Source organism: Spathaspora passalidarum (assembly GCF_000223485.1).
Source record: "Spathaspora passalidarum NRRL Y-27907 unplaced genomic scaffold SPAPAscaffold_1, whole genome shotgun sequence".
Classification (NCBI taxonomy): Eukaryota; Fungi; Ascomycota; class Pichiomycetes; order Serinales; family Debaryomycetaceae; genus Spathaspora; species Spathaspora passalidarum.
This window is the reverse complement of record NW_006767425.1, coordinates 2,544,529-2,568,509: the sequence shown is the minus strand read 5'-3', so window position 1 is coordinate 2,568,509 and position 23,981 is coordinate 2,544,529. Positions and strand designations below refer to the sequence as shown.

The following is a 23,981-nucleotide window of genomic DNA, read 5'->3' as shown; positions in this document are numbered from 1 at the left end:
CATCATATATGGTATTGCATTGGTTGTTGTAAAGTTGTTGCCAAATAATCGCTAGTCTAAATTTTTGATTTAATTTAATTTTTTTTTATTTTCCTATTGAGGAGTACACGCGTTGGTAAAGTCTATGAAACATTATATTATAAAGTACAAATATATAAATAGTTAAACTTACTCTGAGAATGGCAGTCCGTTGCCTGATGAAAAACTCTGTGGTCCTTGCATCAGCTGGTCGGCTTGTTGTCTTTGAGCAAGTATTCTTCTTCTTTCTTCCAATTCTTTGTTTGAATATGACATGTTTGGAGAACCAGTTATGGGAGATGCTGATTGTAGCTTTTGTTGTTGTTGTTGTTGTTGCTGAACTGGCATCTTCTGTTGAAGGTACCCTTGAGCTAAAGGTGATGTTCCAGTGGCCTTAAGCATTTGCAATTGTTGGCGTTCTTCTGGAGTTAATGATTGTGCTTGAATTCGCCTGGGATTCGGACTTTGGTTAAAGTTTCTGTTGTTTGCACCCGGTGCAACAGGCTGCATTTGTTGCACTCTTTGCTGTCCTGCAACTCGCTGTGAATTTTGGTCGTACCTGGTTGGTGTTTGTTGTTGAGATGGTATAGACTGTTGTTGTTGTTGTTGTTGTTGCTGCTGCTGCTGTTGCTGTTGTTGCTGTTGTTGTAGGCTAGCGAGGTATTGTGCAGCTAACTTCGTCACTTGGTCCTTCGTAAACCCTGGGTTCTTTGATTGAATAGAGTTTATAATCGCGGAAACTTGTGCAGGTGCAAAATGTATACGAGTTCTCTGCTGTGGTGGTTGAGCGGATTGTTGAACTGGTTTAGCTACTGGCACTTGGTGGTTGATAGGCATATTTTGAAGATTTGGTGAGTTGATAGGTTGTTGCGCCATCATAGTATTCATTGGAAGTTGAGGAGAAGGTTGTTGTGACGAATGTGCTGACTGTTGTTGCTGCTGTTGTTGAAGTTGTTGCTGTTGTTGCTGTTGCTGTTGCTGTTGCTGCTGTTGTTGTTGTTGAATCAATCGTCTTTGCTTTTGCAATTGTAGCAATTGTTGAATTTGTTCATTGGTAAGTGGTGTTCCATTTGGTGTGGTTGGACGTTTGGCTTGTGGTGGTGGATTAGCTGCCGTTTGCTGTTGATATGGAACTCCATTTTGAGAACCAACTCTAGTCATACCAGGTACTTGCCCCTGTGGTAATACCATATTGTTGGTTTGTGGACTACCCATAGACGCGGGTGAATTCCAACCTTCACTTTTGGGGCCTGGCTGTCTAGCTTGAACTGGTTGTTGAGCACGAGGAATACCCAGTGCAGGTTGAGGTTGACTCACTATTGGTCTTGGTGCTTGTCCTGGTGCAATTGGTGCTTGTGGTGGTGCACTTCCTCCAGCCTTGGCTTGATTCTGTTGTTGTGCCACAGCAGCCATCATACGAGATCTAGTGGCTTGTTGGTTCAAATATGCTTCCTGTATAGACTTATCTCTTTCAAATTTCAATTTAGAAAGTTCTCCAGGAGTAGGTACTCTATCTGTACTTCTCTTGACTGGAGTAACTTCCTGGTTAGCTGAATTTGGTTGTTCTGAGGATTGCCTGACGGGTTGTGTTTGCGTTGGGGTTTGTTGCTGACTTTGGTTAAAGCCTTGGTAATCAGTGGTAGATCTACGATGATTCATCTTTGCCAATGCAATTTCTCTCTTCTTCATACATTTCCTCATAGCATCAAACATAGATGCCCATCTAAGTCTTCTGTGGCCCCGTTGGATGGAATCTGTACCTACACCCAATGGAGAAATTCTTCTTTTGGTGGTCAGTTGGGTGCGGTGAGCTTGTTCAAGCCATTGTTGGGCTGGATAAGCATATACTCCCTTCATGTCCAGAAATTGAAACTTTTCATTTAATTGAATATATCTTTCAAAACATTGCCATGGAGTTCTTCTTTCAATATTTGACTCATATTTTTTGAAACTTGCCGCTGATGAATGTGCCAGTAAATGTTCGGATATTAAGTCCCAGTTAAAACAGAATTCAGCAACATAATGAATAAGATATTTGTCATCTTGTGGAAGCCAAATTGTCGGAGATCTAAACTCAATATTCTTGATTAAAGGAGGCTTCGGTGGTTTCAATGTGCTGAATCGACGATGGGCTTGGAATCCAAATAATCCCTTTTGATATTCCGGGGGTCCCTGGGTATTCTTCTCGGTACCGGGGTCTCTCAATACAATCTTGTACCACGAGTCATCTTCTTCAAATGGATGTAATAATCTCGATACTGGAGCAATAGGGGGTTCGGTAGGTTTTAATGGCTTTGATGGAGCATAAGTACTTTCGTCGTCGTCAAAAGCGGTAAATTTGGGAAGGTTTTGTATAATAGACTGATCAATCTTCTTCAAATCATTGTGATCCAAATAGACTTTAAATATTGAATCTTGTTTCTGGGGCACAACAGGAGTTGGTTCGAATTCTGTAATTTCAATTTCATCATTCACGGTTTTCTTGGATTCGTCATCACCCTCTGCATTCAAGGCTGACACGTCGATTGTTTCTGGTTCTGCTACTGCAATTTGAGCTGAATCTTCCGCAAGCTCAGTATTGGCTTCCTCGGCAGTCTTCTCTTCTATATGCTTGATTGGTTTTCTCTTTATACATACTTGTTTACCAAGAACCCAATATTCTTCAACAGCTTGGGCTATGGTCACACAACACCATTTCTTAAGTCTTGCTGATTGCTTGAAATCCTCGGCCATCCATCTTGCTTCTTGCAACACGTTATCCCAATAAAATGTCTTTTTCTTGGTCTTTTTCAAATACGTGAAAGGATCATAGAACTTTTGTGGTTGTCTTAATGACCATTTCCCTTGACGTTTGAGTTCTTCAATGCGTGAATATAATACAGCTATTTTTCCTTCCAATAATGCCAGTTCATAGTTTTCAGTCATCAAGACTTTATGACTAGCAGGAAGAAGTTTAATCAATGGAAGTGTTTGGGTTAAATAGTAAAGCTCGGCTAAGGAAGACACGGTTTGCGGTTTAAGTGGGTAGTGTTCTGGAACCGATAATATCTCTAGTTCGTTTATGCTTTTATCAAGAAACTCGTTTAATGCTTCAAGAGTAGCTTCTTCTTGGGTTTTTAATGATTGTACTTCGGATACTTTCTTTTCTCTCGCTAGAGTTATGCTATTTTTGGGGAATTTTCTACTGCCATCATCGAGTTCTGCTTCCAGTTTTCTCTTGATGACTTCACGGGGGATGTTTGGTCGAAACATTGATTCATCCATGGCTTTAATGATTGCATCTTTGAATATTTGTTCTGCATTATTATCTGACTTCTGAATAAGATTCATCAACTTTGTATCATCGTGTGAATCCGCCTTGAGAAGTTTGGTCAAAAAAGGATCAGTGGTGACATGCACGAGTTCCAGTAACCTGGCTTGCCAGGTGCTTGCCATTATATCTTTTTGTTATGGAGCTGTTGAAATAGTATGTTGTTAGTTTTATATAACATTTGAATAAAAATCCTTTTTTTTTTCGTACCTTCCACGTGACAAACCATGCGCATGTCACACGTTTGTCATGTGACCTATTTTCATGTGCTCTCTGCTTCCGGTCACATGATCAAACACTTGCACTTAATGGCTCTTCTACTGATGTGACACCTTTTGGGAAGCGATGAATACTTTAAAAATAGTATATACCTACTCATTCTCATAAGCTAGGCATATCCAATGTGCAAGCTGACTTCTAGGCACGTATTACGTAAGACTAATTGTCCAAACTGTAACCCCCCGCGGAATTCTTGTGGGACCAAAACGCGGCAAACTCAGAAGAACAAATATGTCAAGTTTTAATTTCACTATAACCACAAAGGACAACACCTGAATAGAACAAAATGAATATGAATTTAGATCCAATTGAAGGTCAAGATTTGACTGGGGTATTTAAGATAACAAACTTGTCCGTTGCAACCCTTACTGTATGTGATTTGAACGTTTTCAACCTGCTGTGTTGCACAGCCCACTAACACATATTTATCTATAGGTTTTAGGAGGTCTTTCCCAATTGTTTCACAGCTTGTAAGTAACTAACTTAATCGATTCATCTATCACGGAAGCAATTCTAACAATTTTCAATATAGTCACTCGGTATGTACTTGTACTTTAATCTATTCCAGAAACAAAAGATATACTAACACACGCATCTAGTTTCTTAGTGGGTTATTTCTTATTGCATTTGGAATAGTAATTGGGTCTTTAGGTATGTTATACTTCACATTGAGTCCACTGATCGGTTAATACTAATCAACATCACTTAGAATTTAGAGTACCTGCGGAAGCATATGCATATGGTTCATTCTTGTTTTCATTTATTGGCCGTGGTATTTGTATGTATATTTTTATTTTCATTTTTTGGTTTTAGTCAATCCCCCCCCCTTGAGGTAACTTTACCACTAACCATTTTTAGTCTATACCTTTATCGGAATCAGTTTGAATGGAGATAGCGCATTTAGAATAGTTGCTGCTATTTTGCTCGTGTTTGTCGGGTTAGTGTACACTGCCTTAGAAACTGTTCCAAGCATTTCACCACCAGACAACATGAACCCAGATGGTGCCATGCTTGGCTTGAATGATGAAGAAATTATCTAATGATAAGCTTGTATTCTACGTTTATATTGTCATTCTATGTATTTGAATATACACATTTTGTAGAGCTATGTTATATACCTTCACATACTCACACTCACTCACACGTTGTCTTTGTGTACCATTAAGGGGTAAGGCTATGGTTTCCCCTTCCTCCCCACCATTTTTTTTTCTCTATTTTTTTTTCTCTTATTTTTTTTTTTTTGGCAACCGTATTTTGTTTTCCCTGATCTAAGCTTACATTGCACAAGTAGCATACTCCCCCTCCCCTCAGTCAATGGATGTCAACCGATGATCCGAACTTTACCATACCTAAAGCTTCGTATACAGCTCCCCTCATAAGTTTGCTATCATCAGATGTTATTTCCCAGACTTCAAAATGTATGTTTATTGGCGGGATTCCAGCAGTGTGGCATAACGACAAAAGTACAAACATAATGAGTGACTTTTTGAAACAATCAGTCAAGAGGAAATTCCATGAACGAAACCAAATCATCCATCAATATATCAAAGGATCAACCACAGATTCAGACCACAAGAAAGATTATAAAGACCAGTTGTTTCCGGATCAATCAGAGTTTATTACTCGCAAGCGCGAGCTCTTGGCGGAAATGGCTAAGCGCAAAGATTCTCAAACCAGTTACCAGACTTCCTCCATCCTCAATGATTCCTTACTTGTTTCATCTCTTAACTTTGATGGAGCAAGCTCCAGAAACACATCAGTTCCAAGTTTTGAAAACCACCTTACGGTGCCTATTGGACACAAAAAAGGCTTACTATCACTCCCCAGTGCTTCCAATGAATCTTTACAATGCTCAATTCCCATGTCAGTCACATCAAGAAACTCCAGGATGTTGTTGGAACTACCACATCCAATAACTCAACTTAATATAGAAACCATTAATCAAGAAAAGACCCGGGTTTCTAAAAGGTTACGAAGTTTAACCCATAAATCAAAAGGAAAAAGACGTGATAAAATAAGGGATTTCCGCGATAGGATACTTAATTCGTTAATCAGCCCATATCAATCTGGTGAGATTGTTCGAGCTGATAGAATGCTTGTGATGATTAAGGAAATTGTTGGCAATGTAAAGGAGAATTTCGATGGAGATGAATTGGAATCTCGAGTTTATGAAAGATGGAAAGAGTACATTGTGGTATTAAGACGAACATATAGCAGTTCAGAACCTTTAATGCTTCAATTCTATGATATTGCCAAGGCTCCAAATGCAGATAATGCCAAGCAACAATCTCCACGAGTTGGATTCAGCTTGAATTCAAAAATCAGTGCCAAATTTTACAATATCTTGGATAAGTCAATTAGCTTGACTGCTCGTCAAGGAGATGATACTTTTAGCTATATCCTCAAATGCAATAATCAAACGAAAGCATTAAGATGGTTATACTTTATTAAGCTGAGTCTTGGTCATGACATGAATACCATGTTCAATATTTACATTCATCATGTTGGTCAATTTTTACAAGTGAAAATACCCGAGAATATTTTAGAGAAAGCAGTTCAGTCAATAGAAGAAGTGCACATTAGGGAGAAGAAAACTGGTTACGAAGTTCAACATTCTGTACTTTTGCAGTATTTGAAGAATACCATCAAGGCAAAATTTAAACATGAAAATATCAGCTTTTCTAATTCCTGGTTTTGTTTTCGATTTTACGACAGATTAGAATGGGTTGCTGATAACAGTGAATTACTATTCATTGGAAATGTTTTATATACACCAACATTTCAATTGGAATACAGAACCATAGAATTGACTTCAGTGTATACCCCCACATATAAATTGGAAGAACCTGTACCTATTGAAGGATTTTTGGCTAGGCTCACAAGTACATCTGGCAGAAGTAAAGGTCTAGTTCATGATTTCTACAAAATTCTGTATTTCTTCACCAACAAGAACTTATTGTTTTTCACAAAGTATTATAGAGTGTTACCACCAGCATCTGAAAACTACTTTCTTGCATCTCAAGTTTCATCTAAAACACCCATTGTTTACGAACAATGTTTGTATCCCAGTGACGGAAATGGTCATATTGCTTGGTTACGGGATGATTTTACAACTGGAGACGATCACTGTTTTTCTGAATTCGAACGAAGAACTCAACAAATTGTTCGTGCTGAAGGATTAATAGATTTGTCGAGAATCGTACAAGTGAGGGCAATCCCATCATCGACGATGTCGCATACCCAAAAATTGCTCTCTGCTCATTTATGGTATGCTCTGTCTGGCTTGATTGATAATGAAGAGATCCAAGATTCTTGTTTTGAAATTGAATTAGCTACTGGATGTGTCATTAAACTTCAAGCACACAGCAGACATGTTCGTGATCGATGGATCTTGCATTTGCAGTTATTGAGTCAATTTTGGGCCATGCATGAACAAGAACAAATTCAGCGGCAGATTGCTGTAAGAAGTGCAAATTTGAATAATTTGAATGCTTGCGAATACGTTGATTCCAATGCAGGTCAGCAAATTAATCATTTGGAATTGAAGTACACTGAAGCAGACACGAAAATTAACAATATCTCGTCGATGATATCAACTACATTGGTGCTTAAATCGGGGTTCTTATATCACAAACGGAAAAAGCATTCCACATTCAATCAGTTTTTTGCACTTTTATGTCCTGGCTTTTTAATCTTGTTTAATATTTTCAAAAGATCAAAGAATACCGGTGCTTGGAAAAAGACATCTTATTTCGAGCATTACTTGACAATTCCAATCTCTGAATGTTACATATATGCTGGGTTTGCTGCCGAGCTAGATTTATTAGAGTCAAAAAGTGAAACTAGAGGAACACAACTTGAACGGCATTCGGTTCCGCGGTTACATACCAATGGGTGGAGGTCACAAGAAGAAGAGTGCTCGCTTTGTTTTACGTTGTGGTTTGGCAAGAAACGTAATATAAGTAATTATGAAAGAAATATCTCCAAACAACAAGCAAAACCGGTGGCATTGCATTTAGAAAAAAATCCTGGGTTGATTAAAATGGTTGCCAAGCTTGGTTTGACTGGGAGAAGCGTTATGTTTATGACAAACTCAAGGCAAGATCGTGATCAATGGGTGTCCCGAATTCTTGGTGAGATGGATAGATTCTAGATAGTTTGTACATATATTACATTTTAGTCTAAGCTATATAGTCATCATAAAAACTCCCGATCATACATAAGCATATCGCCTTGTATTATTTTATCAATTCTCTCTTGGTCAGAATCGATATCTGAGTCCATTGTAGAAACATCGTGAATGGATGATGAGATACTAGGATTCTGGTCCCGTTTGTTCAAATTGTTTGTAACCAGCTTAATAGTGTTGGTTATAACTTCTGCTGGAATGACAAGATTACGATCGGAAAGTGCAACTACCCATTTTTCAATTATTGCACTTGATGGAGATTGCAACATTGTCACATATGGATAATCATCTGTCGTTTGCAAAATATGTACGACTGACTCCTTCGACGATATTTTGACGTTGTTTACAGGAATAAGTCGCGGCTCTTCAAGGTAGTCATGATGGTTCCAAACTAGTATATGATCCTCAAACAAATAAACAAGTTTTTCAAAGAAGATTTCGGTTTCTCCTGTGCATACTGATAGTTCGTCGGCTAATCTTAATTGCCCAAGTTGATAAATATTTGCAAAATTAGCATGTTTGCAATTGTCAACCAATGTATGTATTAATTGATTTCTTATGCTTTCGATTTCATTGTAGTCATAAACCACTGAGACTGTATTGGATGATGTTCCAGATGAGAAAAGTGAAGCTAAATCAAAATTGGTGTGTAGGCCTGAAGTTCTGGGATCAATACGGCGATTCTTTGATTCTGGTACAAGAGAGAATGGTTTGACTCGGGGAGGTTCTTGTCTTTGTTGCATTGGTTTCACGTCATTGATAGTTGGCCTTAAAGCTTTGAAGGTTGCACTTGTTTCTTTCAGTTTCTTAGTACTTGATTTGGGGGTGATTGGAACCTGAAACTTGCCAGCTACAAGATGTAAGTCTTTTGGATCGATTGAGATGTCCTGGCAGACTCCATTTGTTTTGCAAACATTTCCTTTACAAGTTTCTGAGAAAGATAACACTCTTGGCTTCATCATTGTTTGATTGTATACTTGGATCTCGTGGTTAAACAATGCCTTGAAGCATTCGCTATGGACAGAGTCTCCACACTTCAACTTCATGATCCTCTCAGTTGTCAAGACAGACAGGAGTAGTTCGTTACATATGAAACATTTTTCCAAATCTGGTGCAGGTTCCAATAGTGAAATATCAAAGTTGCTACTACCCCCATTTTTTGCTGCTGATCTTTTGCCTAATATGGTTTCAAATGTTTGACTGGGTGTAGCTTGCGGTTCGGACGCAAATGATATATCTGGAAGAGGCGCAGTGATAGTTTTTGCACTTTCAGGTATTTCTTTTGACCCAGTGCCTGACTGAATATCAGTTAGGTATATTTCACCCGTGAAGGGATCCTTTATTGGTGTGCTGGTAAAAGATTTCCAATTGACTTTTGTTAGAGAAGGTGGGGTTGTCTCAAGATGTCGAGACTGGTTTGTAGTTGGCATGAAACTGGCATTAAATGCTGTAGGGTGTGGTTCTTTACTCATTTTGGAGTTATGCCAAGAAGTTGTTGCCTTGGGACTTGTATCTTTAAAGAGGGTTTTCCAATTTTTCTTATTTTTTGGAGAATTTTTTGCAGATTCTGGACTAGATAAAATTAAATCTTCAAAATAGTGCTTATTACCTCTGAGCTTTCCGTTACTCATTGTTGATATAACTTGAATGTGAAACAGTATGAATATAATAGTGGATTACACCTCCAAATCACAGTTTTTCTTTTTTTTTTTTAATGAAGATGTAAACCTTGGTGGAGAAGGATTGTTGCATCACACAAAAGATTAACGGGCACTTAAGCGATCATCCAAGGCAAAAAAATAAATTTAATCTTTCGTATCTTACGTCCCAATAAGGAAGTAAAGTCATGTGACCAAAACTAGAGCCCATTTGAACTAGATCTCAGTTTTCGGTGCCCGGCGATTGGAAAAACAAAAAAAAGTCATTCCCGTGCTGCGCGGATGTTAACCACCGAAGGAAAATAGATGGTGTGTGCGCATTCTGTTGCAGATTGGATGTGACGGATTCCTCCTTCCCGTTGGGTTGCCCAACCCGCACACCTTTGAATTTTTTTGGCAACACATCTTAGCAAGTTTTTAAATCTTTTACCAAACCAGTTGAACATTCTTCTTTGAACAATACATATTACACATACTAGAATGTTGCGTTACTCTCCTGTGCACCGTCAATTGGCCGGTGCTGCCGCCAAAGTCATGGCTAGAAGAACAATGGCTTCTGGTAACACTGACTTAGTTACTGTTACTTTACCAGAATCTTCATTTGAAGGTTACAACTTGGATGTTCCAAGCTTGGAATTCGAAACCGAAAAGGAATCCTTGTTGAAGATGTACAAAGATATGGTCATTATCAGAAGAATGGAAATGGCTGCCGATGCTTTATATAAAGCCAAGAAAATTAGAGGTTTCTGTCATTTGTCCGTTGGTCAAGAAGCTATTGCTGTTGGTATTGAAAATGCCATTACTCCAAAAGATACCGTTATCACTTCTTACAGATGTCACGGTTTTGCGTTCATGAGAGGTGCTTCTGTCAAGTCCGTTTTGGCTGAATTGATGGGTAGAAGATCTGGTATCTCCCACGGTAAAGGTGGTTCCATGCATATGTTTGCCCCAGGTTTCTACGGTGGTAACGGTATTGTCGGTGCTCAAGTTCCATTAGGTGCCGGTTTAGCCTTCTCTCACAAGTACAGAGGTGACGGATGTGCTTCCTTCACTTTATACGGGGATGGTGCTTCTAACCAAGGTCAAGTTTTCGAAGCTTACAACATGGCCAAGTTGTGGAACTTGCCATGTATTTTCGCTTGTGAAAACAACAAGTACGGTATGGGTACTGCTGCTGCCAGATCCTCTGCCATGACTGAATACTACAAGAGAGGTCAATACATTCCAGGGTTGAAGGTCAATGGTATGGATGTCTTGGCCACTTACCAAGCTTCTAAGTTCGCCAAGGACTGGGCTGCCCAAGGTAACGGACCATTAGTTTTGGAATACGAAACTTACAGATATGGTGGTCACTCTATGTCTGATCCAGGTACCACTTACAGAACCAGAGAAGAAGTTTCTCAAATGAGATCTAGAAACGATCCAATTGCCGGATTGAAGGCCACCTTATTAGAAAAGGGTATTGCTACCGAAAAGGAAATCAAGGCTTACGACAAGGAAGCTAGAGCTTATGTTGACGAACAAGTTGCTGCTGCTGAAGCCGATGCTCCACCTGAAGCCAAGATGGATATCTTATTTGAAGATGTTTACATTCCAGGTTCTGAAATTCCAACCTTGAGAGGTAGAATTTCCGATGACACTTGGGACTTCAAGAACAAGACCTTCTTAAACAAGGTTTACTAAGAGCATAGGAGTAGCATAGAATATGTAAATTATTAGTATATATATATATAAAAATATAACAAAACAAATTTGTAAACATGGCCGAACCGCCGGCCGTGCGGCTGAGAGCTTTTGCTGTTTTTGTTCAAGAAGCATCGCACTGAAAAACAACCAGCCTAAACTCAGACAGACCACCTAGATCTTGCAACCTCCCTCCCCCCCCCCCCACCAATGTCAAACAATCCATACAGCAGCTATGAGATGGCCAACAAGGTCATACGACAGCCTAGAAAAGGAACTAGCGAACAGGAAGTCCCAGCTCTGTCGATGGCTGGACGCATTAACGCCAAGGATATGGGTAGTAACTACAAGCCAGAGCACAAGACTGTTACCAAAACTACCAAGCAAGAAGAAAACTCATCATTACCCAATTATCAATTGTTTGAAGTATTTATGACCAAGATAAGGACGTATTTGCCTGATTCAAGTCATGAAGTGATTCGATCGGCGACTGAATTGGCCGTTGAATACTTGAGCAAGCCTGACTTGAGCGTGGTGAAAAAGAGAGAGGAATTGGAGGAGTTACTCTCAGCAAAAGTCGACGATGTCGATTTGAATGTATTGATCAATTTAACCGATAAGATGAATGAACTAAACTCTGTTAAACAAGATGACAACGAGAATGAATATATTGCTGTGGATTTCGATAGCTCCGACGAGGAACAAGGACAGGCGGACGTCGAAGTCGAGGTCGAGGAAGACGAGGAGCAACCAGAAGGGGAACAAGAAGTAATAGAATTGCCCGAGGTATCAAAAGACCCAGAAGTTGTGAACATAGCTTGGCTAGAACAAGAAGTTCTCAAGGCATCAAAAACTCATGAGCTTTCCACATCAGCAGAATTGCTACTTTCAGATACTATAAGATTACTTTCCGATGTGGAACTTACTGTGAACGAGTTGGATAACTCCTTGAACGAGGTTTTCGAATATGAATGTTCAGATCTTATTGTTAAATGCATTGAAAATCGTTGGAGAATAGTCTTTACCAAGAAGTTATCCGAAGCAACTTCCGAAGAAACAAGACAAGAAATCTACCAAGAAATGGAAGCACTACATCTTGAACAACTAGCATCTGAACTTGAAGACAAAAAGAGATCAGCATTTGACGATGAAGCAGAAGTGACTTCAGTTAAGCGAGTCAAGCAAGGCAAGAGGATACCGCAACGAATCAGCTTGGATAAAATCCAGTTCAGCACTTCAGTAGAAGGAACCAAGGTCATCTTGCCAAAGGGTTCATTCCAACAAAACAAGAAATCGTATGATATAATCACTGTCCCTCCCGTTGAACAAGCACCACAAACCGAAGATCTCTTGCCTATAAATCTGCTTCCAGATTGGGCCAGGGATGCATTCCCCAGTAATGAAACTACTACATTTAACAGGATCCAATCCAAAATCTTTCCTCAAGCCTTTGAAACTGATAACAATTTGTTGATTTGTGCACCTACAGGTGCAGGTAAAACCAATGTGGCCATGTTGACGATATTAAGGACAATCAGCAACTTCAGAACCGAAGCAGGTCGCATATTGCTTAAACAATTCAAAATCATCTACATTGCGCCTTTGAAAGCGTTGGTCCAGGAACAAATGAGGGAATTCCAAAGAAGGCTCACCTCATATGGACTCGTAGTCAATGAATTAACTGGTGATCTGACATTATCAAAACGACAAATATTGGAAACTCAAATAATTGTAACCACTCCTGAAAAATGGGATATTATAACCAGAAAGGACCCCAGCTATATAAGCTTGACTAGATTAATCATTATTGATGAAATTCATTTGTTGCATGATGAAAGAGGGCCAGCATTGGAGAATATCGTTGGTCGTACCTTACGCAAGAGCGAAACTACAGGGAACCAAGTTCGATTAGTTGGTCTTTCAGCTACCTTACCCAACTATGCCGACGTTGCTAAATTTATCCAAGTTCCCGAAGAAGGGTTGTTCTACTTTGATGCATCATTCAGACCATGCCCTTTACAACAAGAATTTGTGGGGATTAAAGAGAGGTCAGCAATCAAAAAATTGAATGCCATGAATGAAGCATGTTTTGATAGGACTCTCAACAGTCTTGAACGGGGTCATCAATTGATTATCTTTGTTCATTCAAGAAAAGAAACGTACACCACAGCTAAATACCTCATGGATAAAATGGCCAGTCTGGAAGTTAACATGGTTGATACATTAGGAGTCAAGGAAATTCTCAAACAAGAAGGTGAATCCATGTCTAATAAACACTTGAAGGAAATTATCCCAAATGGGTTTGGGATCCATCATGCCGGGTTGTCGAGAAATGATAGAAACGTGGTTGAGGATTTATTCGCTCTGGGTCATTTACGAGTATTGGTATCTACTGCTACCTTAGCATGGGGTGTCAACTTACCTGCCCACACAGTCATTATCAAAGGTACAGAAACGTATTCTCCTGAAATCGGTACCTGGGTCCAATTATCACCGCAAGATATATTGCAAATGTTGGGTAGAGCAGGTCGTCCAAGGTATGACAAGAATGGTGAAGGTATCATCATAACTTCTCAAGATGAAATCCAGTACTATTTGGCTATTTTGAATCAACAATTACCTATTGAATCTAAATTGATTAGTAAGCTTGTTGATAGTGTTAATTCAGAAGTTGTGTCAGGATCTATAACAACTTTGGAGGAAGGTATTGAATGGTTAAGTTATACCTATTTCTTTGTGAGAATGTTACATTCGCCAGCATTGTATGGTATCGAAGCTGATTATGACTTCAAAGGTGATCCTACATTACACAATAGACGTGCTGATTTGATATACACTGCTTTGGCTATACTTCATGAGAACAAATTAGTAATGTTTGAACTGGAAACTGGGCTAGTGAAATCAACTGAATTGGGGAAGATCTCATCATATTACTACATCAACTACGAAACGATCAATTTGTATGGGAAAATGTTGAAACCATGGTATAATGAGATTGATATATTACGAGTGTTTTCAAACTCGGGAGAATTCAAGTACGTCCCAGTAAGGCAGGAAGAGCGTCTCGAAGTTAGCAAACTTATGGAAAAGTGTCCTATTCCGATCAAAGAGCAACCACATGAAGCAGTTGCAAAAATCAATATCCTTTTACAAACTTACATTTCCCGATTGGCGTTGGAAGGGTACGCGTTGATTTCGGATATGATTTACATCACCCAATCAGCTGGTCGTTTATTGCGTGCTATATATGAGATTTCACTTCTTAAGAAATGGTCAGGGTTATCCAAGATTGTGCTTGATTTGTGTAAGATGGTGGATAAGCGAATTTGGTTAAACAATTCTCCCTTGAGGCAATTTGGTAGTTTGGTGCCTGATCAAATTATCCGAGCTACAGAAATGTCACACTTACCGTGGAATAGATACTTTCAGTTGACTGTCGAGGAATTGGCAGAAGCGATAAATTTGAAAGGTAATGCCAAAGTTGCTAGTGAATTTATCCAAGCATTCCCAAGAATATCCATTCAATATTTTGTGCAGCCAATAAGTTCCAAATTTTTACGTGTACAGATTGAAGCAGTGCCTGAATGGAGCTGGATGTCGGTTCACGGAAGCCAAGAAATGTTTATGGTTTTCTTGGAAGATTGTAATGGGAATCAATTGTTGCATCATGAAGAGTTTGTAGTTAAACAGCAAAATATCAACAAGGTTCACGTGGTTGAATTTATTGTGCCAGTTAGTGAACCATTGATTCCTAACTTTGTTGTTTCTTTTATAAGCAACAAATGGGTGAATTGTAATTGGAAAGTGCCTATCATGTTAACAAATGTGGAAGTCCCCTCACTATCCCTGTATTATTTGGATAACAGTGATGTACAATTAGTGCTGACTAAAGACTTAAAGAAACAAGAGTTTATTGATTTATTTCCATTTACATTTTTCAATAAAGTTCAATCAGCCACTTTCGACGTGGTATACCACACCAATGAAAACGTGTTTATTGGGTCTTCTAAAGGTGACGGAAAGACAGTTTGTGCTGAACTTGCAATCTTGAATCATTGGAGACAAAACAAAGGAAGAGTAGTCTATATTAATCCAAGCACAGAGATCATTGACGATAATCTCAAAAAATGGTCTAATTCATTCGATGTATTTGAAAAGCTGGTTAATAAGTTGACAGGAACACTTCGTCAAGATATTGCAATTTTGAATGAAAGTCATTTGGTATTGGCCACGCCGGAACAATTCGCCAATTTGTCCAAACGTTGGAAAACCAAGAAATCATTTAAATCAATCGACTTGTTAATCTTGGATGATATCCATTTCATCGGCTCACTTCCAACTTATGAGATACTTGTATCAAGAATCAGAATGTTGACTTCTCAATGGGATAATATGTTACGTATTGTTGCATTAGCCAGCCCCGTGGCCAACTGTCGTGATTTATGTGATTGGATCGGAGTGGGCAAGTCTAATGTGTTTAACTTTCCTCCTCAATCGAGACAGAACTCTATTAGTGAGATTAAATTGAGTCCGGAAGGCAGCGTGGTTCCAATTGTAAAGATTTACAAAGAGTTGAAGCGATTGAACGTTGGGTTGAGAAAATCAGTGATATTCGTGCCCACGCGAGTGAAAGCTTTGGAATTAGCAAGACAGTTGTTGGATTATATGGCTGGCTCCCATGACTGGAGACGAGTTGATTTGTTAAAACTTGAAAAGTACATTGAAAAAGTTGAAGATAACACATTGAGGGAATTACTTGGACGTGGTATAGCAGTTTACTTTGAGAACATGTCACGAGTAGACAAGCTTATCGTGGAGAAATTATTTGAATCAAACTCAATAGGAATACTCATTGCAACCAAGAATACTTGTAAATACGCCCCTCATGGTCATAATTTGTTGGTGGTGGGCACGCAAACCTATGATGGGTATGAGCATCGAAACGTGGATTGCAATTCTAATGAAATATTTGAAATGGTTGGATGTTGTCAGGATGATTTGGCAAACGAAGGTAAAGTCCACATATACACTGAAAATAAGACGATTGAATTTTATGGGTCGTTATTAAATGATGGGTTGATTGTAGAAAGTTTGTTGCTTTCTTCGATTAGTGAATTCTTTATGGGTGCGATTTCCAACGGAGTCGTCAGAAGCAAACAAGATTGTATTGATTTATTGACGTTTAGTTATTTCTACAGGAGATTGGTGAAGAATCCAGGATTCTACGAATTAAAGAATGCCACTAGTTTAGGGGTTTCTGAGTACTTGTCTGAGTTGATTGAGAATGCTATTGAAGAGTTGGAAAAGAACGAGTTTGTTGAGATTGAACAGGACGAGGAAGAGGAAACAATATTGCCATTGAACAAGACGATAATTGCGTCTCATTATAGTATTTCTTACGAGACTATGAAATTGTTTGGAAGTCTTACCAGCAAGAGCAAACTTAAGGATATTCTTTTAATCATTACCAGTGCTTCAGAGTTTGAAAGTATACCGGTTAGAGAAGAAGATGGCAATGTACTTTCCCGACTTGGACAGAAGGTCCCAATCAAACTCAATGGAGAGCACGACATTGAATCGCCGTTATACAAGAGTTTCATATTATTACAAAGTCACATTTCTCGGATTGAGGTACCTGCAGAGTTAGCACAGGATAGAAATACCGTTGTGACTAAAGTATTGGATATTCTCAACGCCTGCATCGATTGTCTTTCAGGCGAAGGGCACTTGAATGCACTTTTAGCCATGGATCTTTCCCAAATGATTATTCAAGCTGTTTGGAGTACAGGTGCAGGCAGTGCCTTACGACAAATACCATACTTCGACGACGCTATCCTTGCCCGATGTGAAAAGCATAATGTGGAAACAGTTTATGATATCATGTCGCTTGAAGACGAAGAAAGAGATGAAGTATTACAACTAGAAGGAGATCGATTAAACAGCGTTGCTAATTTCGTCAATCAATATCCAAACATTGAAATCAGTTATGAGATGGATACAGCAACACCCTGTGTTGCTAACGAACCCAAGGAAATCACCATCAAGATTGAGCGAGATGAAGAAATGGAGCTGTTGCAAGTTGTGTGTGACAAATACCCTAGTGCTAGAGAAGAAGGATGGTGGTTGGTTATTGGAGATGCTCAGTTACGTCAGCTTTACGCTATTAAACGAGTAAGCCTAGGACTTGAGAGTCAAAATTTTACTCTTGAGTTTACAGTGCCTACTAAGGGGAAAGCCAATCTCACTGTGTGGAGCATTTGTGACTCGTACATTGATGCTGATAAGGAGATTAACTTTGATATAGAAGTTGTATAGATAGATGTAATGCTACCATATTACAAATAATGTCGTCGGCAAGAAAAATAAAAATGTCTCGCTATGACTCTTTTTTTTTTTTTTTCAAATTGTCGTTTTTTTAGGGCCGATTTTTTTTCTTTCTTTTTTTAAGCTGAACCGTTTAACCACTTTAAAGCTTTACTACTATAGCCAGTCAATCTCAATAATAAATGAGTAAGATCGAGATGGCCGAGGACATACCCGTTAAAGGAGAGTCTACCCTAGTGAAGGACCAATCACTGGTCCAAATTCAAGAAGTCCCCTCTGAACAAAGTGAACAGCAACAATTACAGCAACTACACTTGAAATTGACCCAAGCATCTACAGCACAAAAGAAACCAGACGTATCTTCCAAGAATGTGTTGACTCCATATATCAAATCACTCTTGTTGGATCCTCCAACTTTGACCCCAAATGATTTATCGGAGGTTTTACGTATTATATTCAAGGGAATCCCCTCGGAGATTCAAACCAGTGCTTTCTTGAGTGTCTTGAGATTAAGAGGATTGGACCAAGAGGCTAATTTCATTGCTGCTGCTGTCAACACAGTTTTGGAATTTGCCAAGAATATCCCAGCCGAAGAAGTTGACCCAGCAGGATACATAGATATTGTAGGAACAGGGGGTGATGGACAAAACACATTCAATGTTTCTACCTCCTCCGCTATAGTTGCAGCAGGTATGGGATTGCCGGTTTGTAAGCACGGTGGTAAGGCATCCACATCTACGTCTGGGTCTGGTGACTTGTTGAAATCTTTGGGTGTCGAATTATCCAGTGTAAATCAAACAACCACACCACAAATTGTCAAGAATTCCAAGTTTTGTTTTCTTTTCGCTCCAAGCTTTCATCCTGGTATGGGCACAGTTGCTCATGTGAGGTCCCAACTTGGTATTCCGACGATTTTCAATATCTTAGGTCCTTTGATAAACCCAATTCCTATACAAGCAAGAGTGTTGGGTGTTTATTCGGAAAAGTTGGGCGAATCATACGCACAAGCTGCATCTATTTTAGCAAGGTCTAGTAATATTCATAAAAGAACCATGGTGGTGTTTGGGGAAGTTGTTCTTGATGAAATTTCACCAATCGGATACACCAAATATTGGTTGGTTGAACAAGATGGAGTGATTACAACTGGAAGAATTTCTCCTGGAGATTTCAATTTACCAGAACATGATTTGTCATTGGTTAAATCAGGCACTCCACAAGAAAACGCTGAAGTTTTATTACATATCTTACGACAAGACCAAGAAGAGTATATTGTCAAGGATAAAGACAATCACCCATTGGTGGATTATATATTGATGAATAGTGCCGCTTTGGCCGTGGTTTCTGGGTTAGCGGACAACTGGATCGCTGGGGTTGAATTAGCAAAGAAGTCCATTGTTTCAGGTGCAGCTATCAATGCTCTTGAAGATTTCAAACTGGCAATTAACGGATTAGTATAAGATATAAAATATGTATTGGTTAGACTTTAAAATGTATATTCTAGTACCGTACAGTGTGTTGTATTTTCTATGACAATCCAATATGAGAGGTTTTGTTTTCCAATCACCTGGTGGATAAACAACTGCACAGATAATGACCACAGAGGAAAATCCAGTGGCTTACTGGTGACCAGTTCAAATACATCTGTTACCATTAGCGTGTTAATTTAGGCATGAGGTTTGTTTTCAATACAGATTGGAAAAGTTGAAAACCAAGCTGATGCTGAAGCAAAGCTCATTGTTGACTACCAAACTGGCTAGCTCGGTATTAAAAGACGTTCTTTTTAATGTTCCGTCTGGGCAATTTAGAACTGTTGGTGTGGTGTTTATAAGTTTAGAGCCAGCGTTTTATTTGAAGAATACAAGCTTTTCAATATGGAGAAAACAAGCAATTCACTTTCTTCCTACCCCCAATCCCGCCTCTAGGTGCTCCTCACTCACGGTTCATACTTTTAAAGAACGGAATGGGGCCAAGTATGTGGCAGTGTTAATGGAGGTGGAAAGTTGGTGACTATTTGGGGTTGATCTTTCAAAACTACCATGTTTAACAAAACCAAAGTTCAATGGACTCCCCTGTATCATTTTCACCCTATTTAATTAATTTATGTAGTGTTGCATTCAGTTCATTCTTAAACCTGGAATTTTCGAGGTTTTGGGATGTGAAGAGGACATCAGATAACGTGGTTGGATAAATCTACTAACCAAATAAACTATACAGGTTATGTGCAATTAATTCATCAGCGCCTCCTGTAGGAATCCAAGTTGAAGCTAAATACATACCTTGAGATAAAACCGGTTGGATCATCAGTGACTTTTCTAGACAGTATTATCAAGGAGCAAATTCATCAATACCGGGATAATGATGATTTTACTAGGATAAGCTATGAAGAAATAGTCAGTCATGGAAAGGAAAATGAATTTTTTCAATATATGGAAATAACAACAGCTTTTATGTCAATTTATTTATTGTGCTGTCTTTATCCCTGTTACTCCTCATGTGTTAAACATATTGTAGATATCCGCAACATAATCACCGAGTCATTTCTAAATTAGGTAGATCCATCCCATGTGGATCTATTGTTCATGCCAGGACAAATAGCCACATTTCGAATTCTGTGAGTGTCTTGTCTACGCATTGACTTTCCTTGTCAACTTTGAGAAAAGTGTGAAAAGTGGTTACTGGGGCAACCTTGATCTCGATGCATTTAACAATATAAATTGGTACAAAACCAGAACACAACATGGGCTTGATTATTGCTCTGGCAGCGAGATTCACCTACAGACTAAAAATTTACAATAAGACCCCTATCAGGTACTTGTTGTAAACTTGTTAGGAAAGTCAAGCAGGAGTATTGACAAAGCAATCTTGAACTGGATGTGTGTTTGAGCCGAGAGCATTGTTCTTACTACCTTCAAAAAATTGCTGCATAAATAACATTGAATTGTATTCAGATCGAGATTTAATCTCTCGTACTGAGTATTTAAAAACCGAGTCAATATATTCTTTCCTTTTGAGCTTCTGTCTCAAGTATTGTATACTTTCTTCTGGTATTTGACATTTGGTACTACAGTTCACAAAAGTGTGTTTAGCTTGTGCTAAAAACATCCCCTTGTTGGAAACGAATTTTTCCAGAAACTTAAACAAATCAACTCTTGCAAGAGCATGGCATTAGGACCACAAAAGCTAAGATTATGATATAACGAATTATATAATGATGATATACTTTAAAATGGTTCCTTTGGCTATTGTCACCAAAGCAAAGCATACTTGGTGACCGCACGACAAGCTGGGAGTGAGGCCTCGCTACCACATGCACTTCCAAATTTTGGACGCGCGTAAATTTCATTTTTTTTTTTTTTTATTTTGCTTTCGATTTGTTTGTTTACATTTTGATAAACAAGATCTACACAGTTATTCAGATACATAGTTAAACACCATGGCATATGATGGACTACTAGTGGGTACTCCCAAGAGATCCTCAATATTCGGCCGTGGCTCACGCGCCCAAGAATTCACTCCTATAGGTGAAAAGCGACACAGCGGTTTCCAAGTGATTCACAATTATCCCCAAAATGAAGCGCCTAAATTGTTTAAACCAATTGTTCAAAATTCTCCTCGTCGTGATATAGAAGAAGAGTTTTCCCAGAGTTTCTATGATGATGACACCATCGATAAGTTTGATCATAATTCACCAATCAAGACCAATGTCAAGTATGATTCTGGCAAACCCAAACTGTTTGTTAATGATGGAGGAATCTCGATTAAAGAGCTGGAAGAGAGAATTAAACAGTTAAGTGCAGAGAACTTCCTGTGGAGGTTAAAGTTTATGGAGTTGAAGAAGTATTTGGATTCTGTTCCCAAAACTGACCGTGAACTCATGTTGGAAAATGTTGATTTAAAGCACGCAATTGTGGAATTGGAAAAGCGGTTGGAAAGTGGTACTCATGTCAGGCTGGATAACTCTGAATATGAACGCATTATTCGTGATAAGGATAATCAGATTCATTCATTGGGTAATCAGATTCATGAAATGGAACAAGATATACTAGAACTTGAAGATAAGTACAGAACTCAACAAGCTGATCTTGACCACCAGCAGGAAAAATTCGACCGCTTACAGTCTTCCCATCAGAATGAAATTGTGCACCAGCAAGAAAAACTCGAACGCCTTCAATCGACCCAAGCAGACCTGGCCAGAAGATCACAAAGCGAAAGTAATGAACTCGCCGAGGCCCAGCATGAGATTCAAGAACTTAGGAATCTCCTTGACCTTCATAATCTGGAAATGAAACAGCTTAATGAAGACAAAATAGAAGCCGAGACAAAGTTCAAGAAACTTCAGCAAGAAATGATGAATGAACTCGAAGATTTACATGATACCCATAAACGGGATAGACAAGAGATTGCTCGACTAGAACAAGAAATTGTCAGATTGTCCGAACAGCAACAGCGATTCAACACGAATGATAATCAATTACGTCAAGAAAGAAACCAGTTGTTGAACCAAGAAAAGGATTATTCGTCCAAGTTGTCTGATCTTCAACGCCAATTACGCGATAAATTAGAATTAGAGCAAGTGTTGAAATCCAAATCCGCCGATTTAGAAAGAAAGTTGTCTAAAAAGTCCATTGAAGTTTCTAATTTGGAGCAACAATTGCTGGAAAAGACTAAAGAAGTAATGAATCTTGAAACTAAAATTGGATACTTGAATTCAAAATCTAAAGGAGAAACTGTACTTCAAACCCAACTCCAACAAAAGGATATTGATATTGATAGACTTGAAACTAAATTGAAACAATTGGAGCATTCAACATCACAAGAACAAGATCAATTGCGAGAGTTGGAATTGGAAAGAGGCCACTTGGTAATGCAACTTGAACTGAAGGACAACCAATTATCTTCGCTTAAATCACAATTAGGTAAATCTAGTGATGATCAGGACAAGATCAGATTCTATGAAGAAGAATATGAAGCTATTAAACTTGAATTGGAAGACAAACAACGAGAAGTGTTGAATTACAAGACAAGATTAGGTAAACTTGAACAAGAACGTAATAAATTGGCCGATAGATTAGAATCTGATGAAACTAAATTTAGAAGTTCAGATATTGAACTTCTGCAATTAAAAGCTGATAATGAAAACCTTGAACGTGTTAACAGAACCTTGAAGGATAAGTTGGATACACTTAAACATGAATTAAATACATTCAGTACTTCCACAAGAGACCTTTCCAAACTTCAGATTGAGAATAGGAAACTCAACGAACAAATCACTACCCTTGATACTAAATTGTCAGAATTCCAAATTGAAAATAGAAAATTGCAAGCTGAATTGGATAATGTTTCCAGTTCTAATCGTGTACTCAAGAGTGAATATGAAACGCTTAATCAAATGATGAATAGTTCAAGACTGACTAATTCACAATTGGACGAATTGCTTCAAGATAATCGTGAATTAGTTGAACGATTGGAAACCGCTAATAGAACAGCTGAATCTAGATCTCGTGAGATTCGCAAGTTGGAATTACTCGTGGATGATTACAAATCCAGATTAACTTCTAGGTTTGACTCTAACGATTATATCGAAGATTTAGTCCGGGAAATTTCTCAGTTGAAGGACAAGTTGCATGAACGCGAAGTTTATATTGATAGATTGTTGGGCGATTTCGATAGAACGAGAGATGATCCTATGTTGGAATCAAAATTAAAGAATGCACAAACATTAATTGACAATTATGAAAGAAAAATCAAGATTCTTGAAGATGAGATCTTATCCCGGGAGAGAAGTGCCACTCGTGATGAATCACCAATTGAAGCAGTATTGGAATTAAAGGTTCAAGCTGCCAATGAAAAGATCGACACTCTTTCCAAGCAAATATCTGACCTCAGGAAGAAGCAAGATTCCGACAAGTCCATTATTCACAAACTTGAAAATGAAAAGAACTTGCTTGAAGACGATTTGTTCCTCGTTAGATCCCAACAAAAGGAAATCTCCCGTGAAAAGGAACGACTTGCTGGTCAAGTACTGAACTTAGATGAAGAATTAGAACGAATGACTAGAAGTTGTCGGTTGATGTCACTCAAGGCACATGATTACAAGCAGCAAATCATGAAGAAAGGGGATGCTAATTATGAAGATAAATTTAATATACTTGAAAAGGAAGCCATCTATTATAAAGCCAAGTTAAGAGATGTTATGATGAAAGCTAATGATTTCCGCATGATGAATACGTTTATTATGAAATCTATTACCGGGAATACCCTGATGTATGATGGTAAAATGAACCTAGCTAAATTGGGGATCTACCCTGAATATGTGGCGACATACAAGCGCAAGGAAAAGCTAACATTTAAAGGGGTGGCTAAATTTGTATTGGCGGCTATAAGGTTGAAGAACCGAACTAAAAAGTCCAAGGTTCGATCCAAGGATTTGAAAGCTTTGAAGAGCGAGATTGAGTGTGGCAGGATTCAATTAGATATGTAGACTCTATTTTTTGTTTATTTGTTTTTGTTTGTAACATTA

At 38.6% G+C, this 23,981-nt stretch overlaps 9 protein-coding genes across 9 annotated transcripts; 7 read left to right on the top strand and 2 right to left on the bottom strand. All coding sequences in view use genetic code 12, as the record gives it.

Annotated features, from left to right (window-relative positions):
- Nucleotides 1–168: 168 nt before the first annotated feature.
- Nucleotides 169–3,453, bottom strand: VID21 (Vid21p; the record flags this gene model as incomplete). Its single annotated transcript, XM_007373146.1, has 1 exon — nt 169–3,453. The coding sequence occupies one exon, from the start codon at nt 3,451–3,453 to the stop codon at nt 169–171; it is 3,285 nt and encodes a 1,094-aa protein (XP_007373208.1).
- A 406-nt stretch (nt 3,454–3,859) lies between these two features.
- On the top strand, nt 3,860–4,767 carry SPAPADRAFT_59004 (uncharacterized protein; the record flags this gene model as incomplete). Its single annotated transcript, XM_007373145.1, has 6 exons — nt 3,860–3,977; nt 4,043–4,077; nt 4,140–4,146; nt 4,207–4,258; nt 4,317–4,385; nt 4,466–4,767. The coding sequence occupies 6 exons, from the start codon at nt 3,894–3,896 to the stop codon at nt 4,645–4,647; spliced, it is 429 nt and encodes a 142-aa protein (XP_007373207.1).
- A 121-nt stretch (nt 4,768–4,888) lies between these two features.
- On the top strand, nt 4,889–7,825 carry SPAPADRAFT_147448 (uncharacterized protein; the record flags this gene model as incomplete). Its single annotated transcript, XM_007373144.1, has 2 exons — nt 4,889–5,085; nt 5,347–7,825. 2 exons carry the CDS (start codon nt 4,926–4,928, stop codon nt 7,758–7,760), a joined length of 2,574 nt encoding a protein of 857 aa, XP_007373206.1.
- On the bottom strand, nt 7,805–9,268 carry CST5 (Cst5p; the record flags this gene model as incomplete). The annotated part of the gene is made up of 2 exons (XM_007373143.1): nt 7,805–8,646; nt 8,947–9,268. The coding sequence occupies 2 exons, from the start codon at nt 9,266–9,268 to the stop codon at nt 7,805–7,807; spliced, it is 1,164 nt and encodes a 387-aa protein (XP_007373205.1).
- Nucleotides 9,269–9,908: 640 nt separating this feature from the next.
- On the top strand, nt 9,909–11,184 carry PDA1 (pyruvate dehydrogenase (acetyl-transferring) subunit E1 alpha; the record flags this gene model as incomplete). Its single annotated transcript, XM_007373142.1, has 1 exon — nt 9,909–11,184. The coding sequence occupies one exon, from the start codon at nt 9,935–9,937 to the stop codon at nt 11,135–11,137; it is 1,203 nt and encodes a 400-aa protein (XP_007373204.1).
- A 193-nt stretch (nt 11,185–11,377) lies between these two features.
- SPAPADRAFT_131497 (ATP-dependent RNA helicase) lies at nt 11,378–17,452 on the top strand (the record flags this gene model as incomplete). Its single annotated transcript, XM_007373141.1, has 1 exon — nt 11,378–17,452. One exon carries the CDS (start codon nt 11,378–11,380, stop codon nt 17,450–17,452), a length of 6,075 nt encoding a protein of 2,024 aa, XP_007373203.1.
- Nucleotides 17,453–17,596: 144 nt separating this feature from the next.
- On the top strand, nt 17,597–18,971 carry TRP4 (anthranilate phosphoribosyltransferase; the record flags this gene model as incomplete). Its single annotated transcript, XM_007373140.1, has 2 exons — nt 17,597–17,746; nt 17,816–18,971. The coding sequence occupies 2 exons, from the start codon at nt 17,644–17,646 to the stop codon at nt 18,916–18,918; spliced, it is 1,206 nt and encodes a 401-aa protein (XP_007373202.1).
- SPAPADRAFT_58998 (uncharacterized protein) lies at nt 18,971–19,945 on the top strand (the record flags this gene model as incomplete). The annotated part of the gene is made up of 1 exon (XM_007373139.1): nt 18,971–19,945. The coding sequence occupies one exon, from the start codon at nt 19,178–19,180 to the stop codon at nt 19,466–19,468; it is 291 nt and encodes a 96-aa protein (XP_007373201.1).
- Nucleotides 19,946–20,894: 949 nt separating this feature from the next.
- On the top strand, nt 20,895–23,942 carry SPAPADRAFT_48750 (uncharacterized protein; the record flags this gene model as incomplete). Its single annotated transcript, XM_007373138.1, has 1 exon — nt 20,895–23,942. One exon carries the CDS (start codon nt 20,895–20,897, stop codon nt 23,940–23,942), a length of 3,048 nt encoding a protein of 1,015 aa, XP_007373200.1.
- Nucleotides 23,943–23,981: the final 39 nt, after the last annotated feature.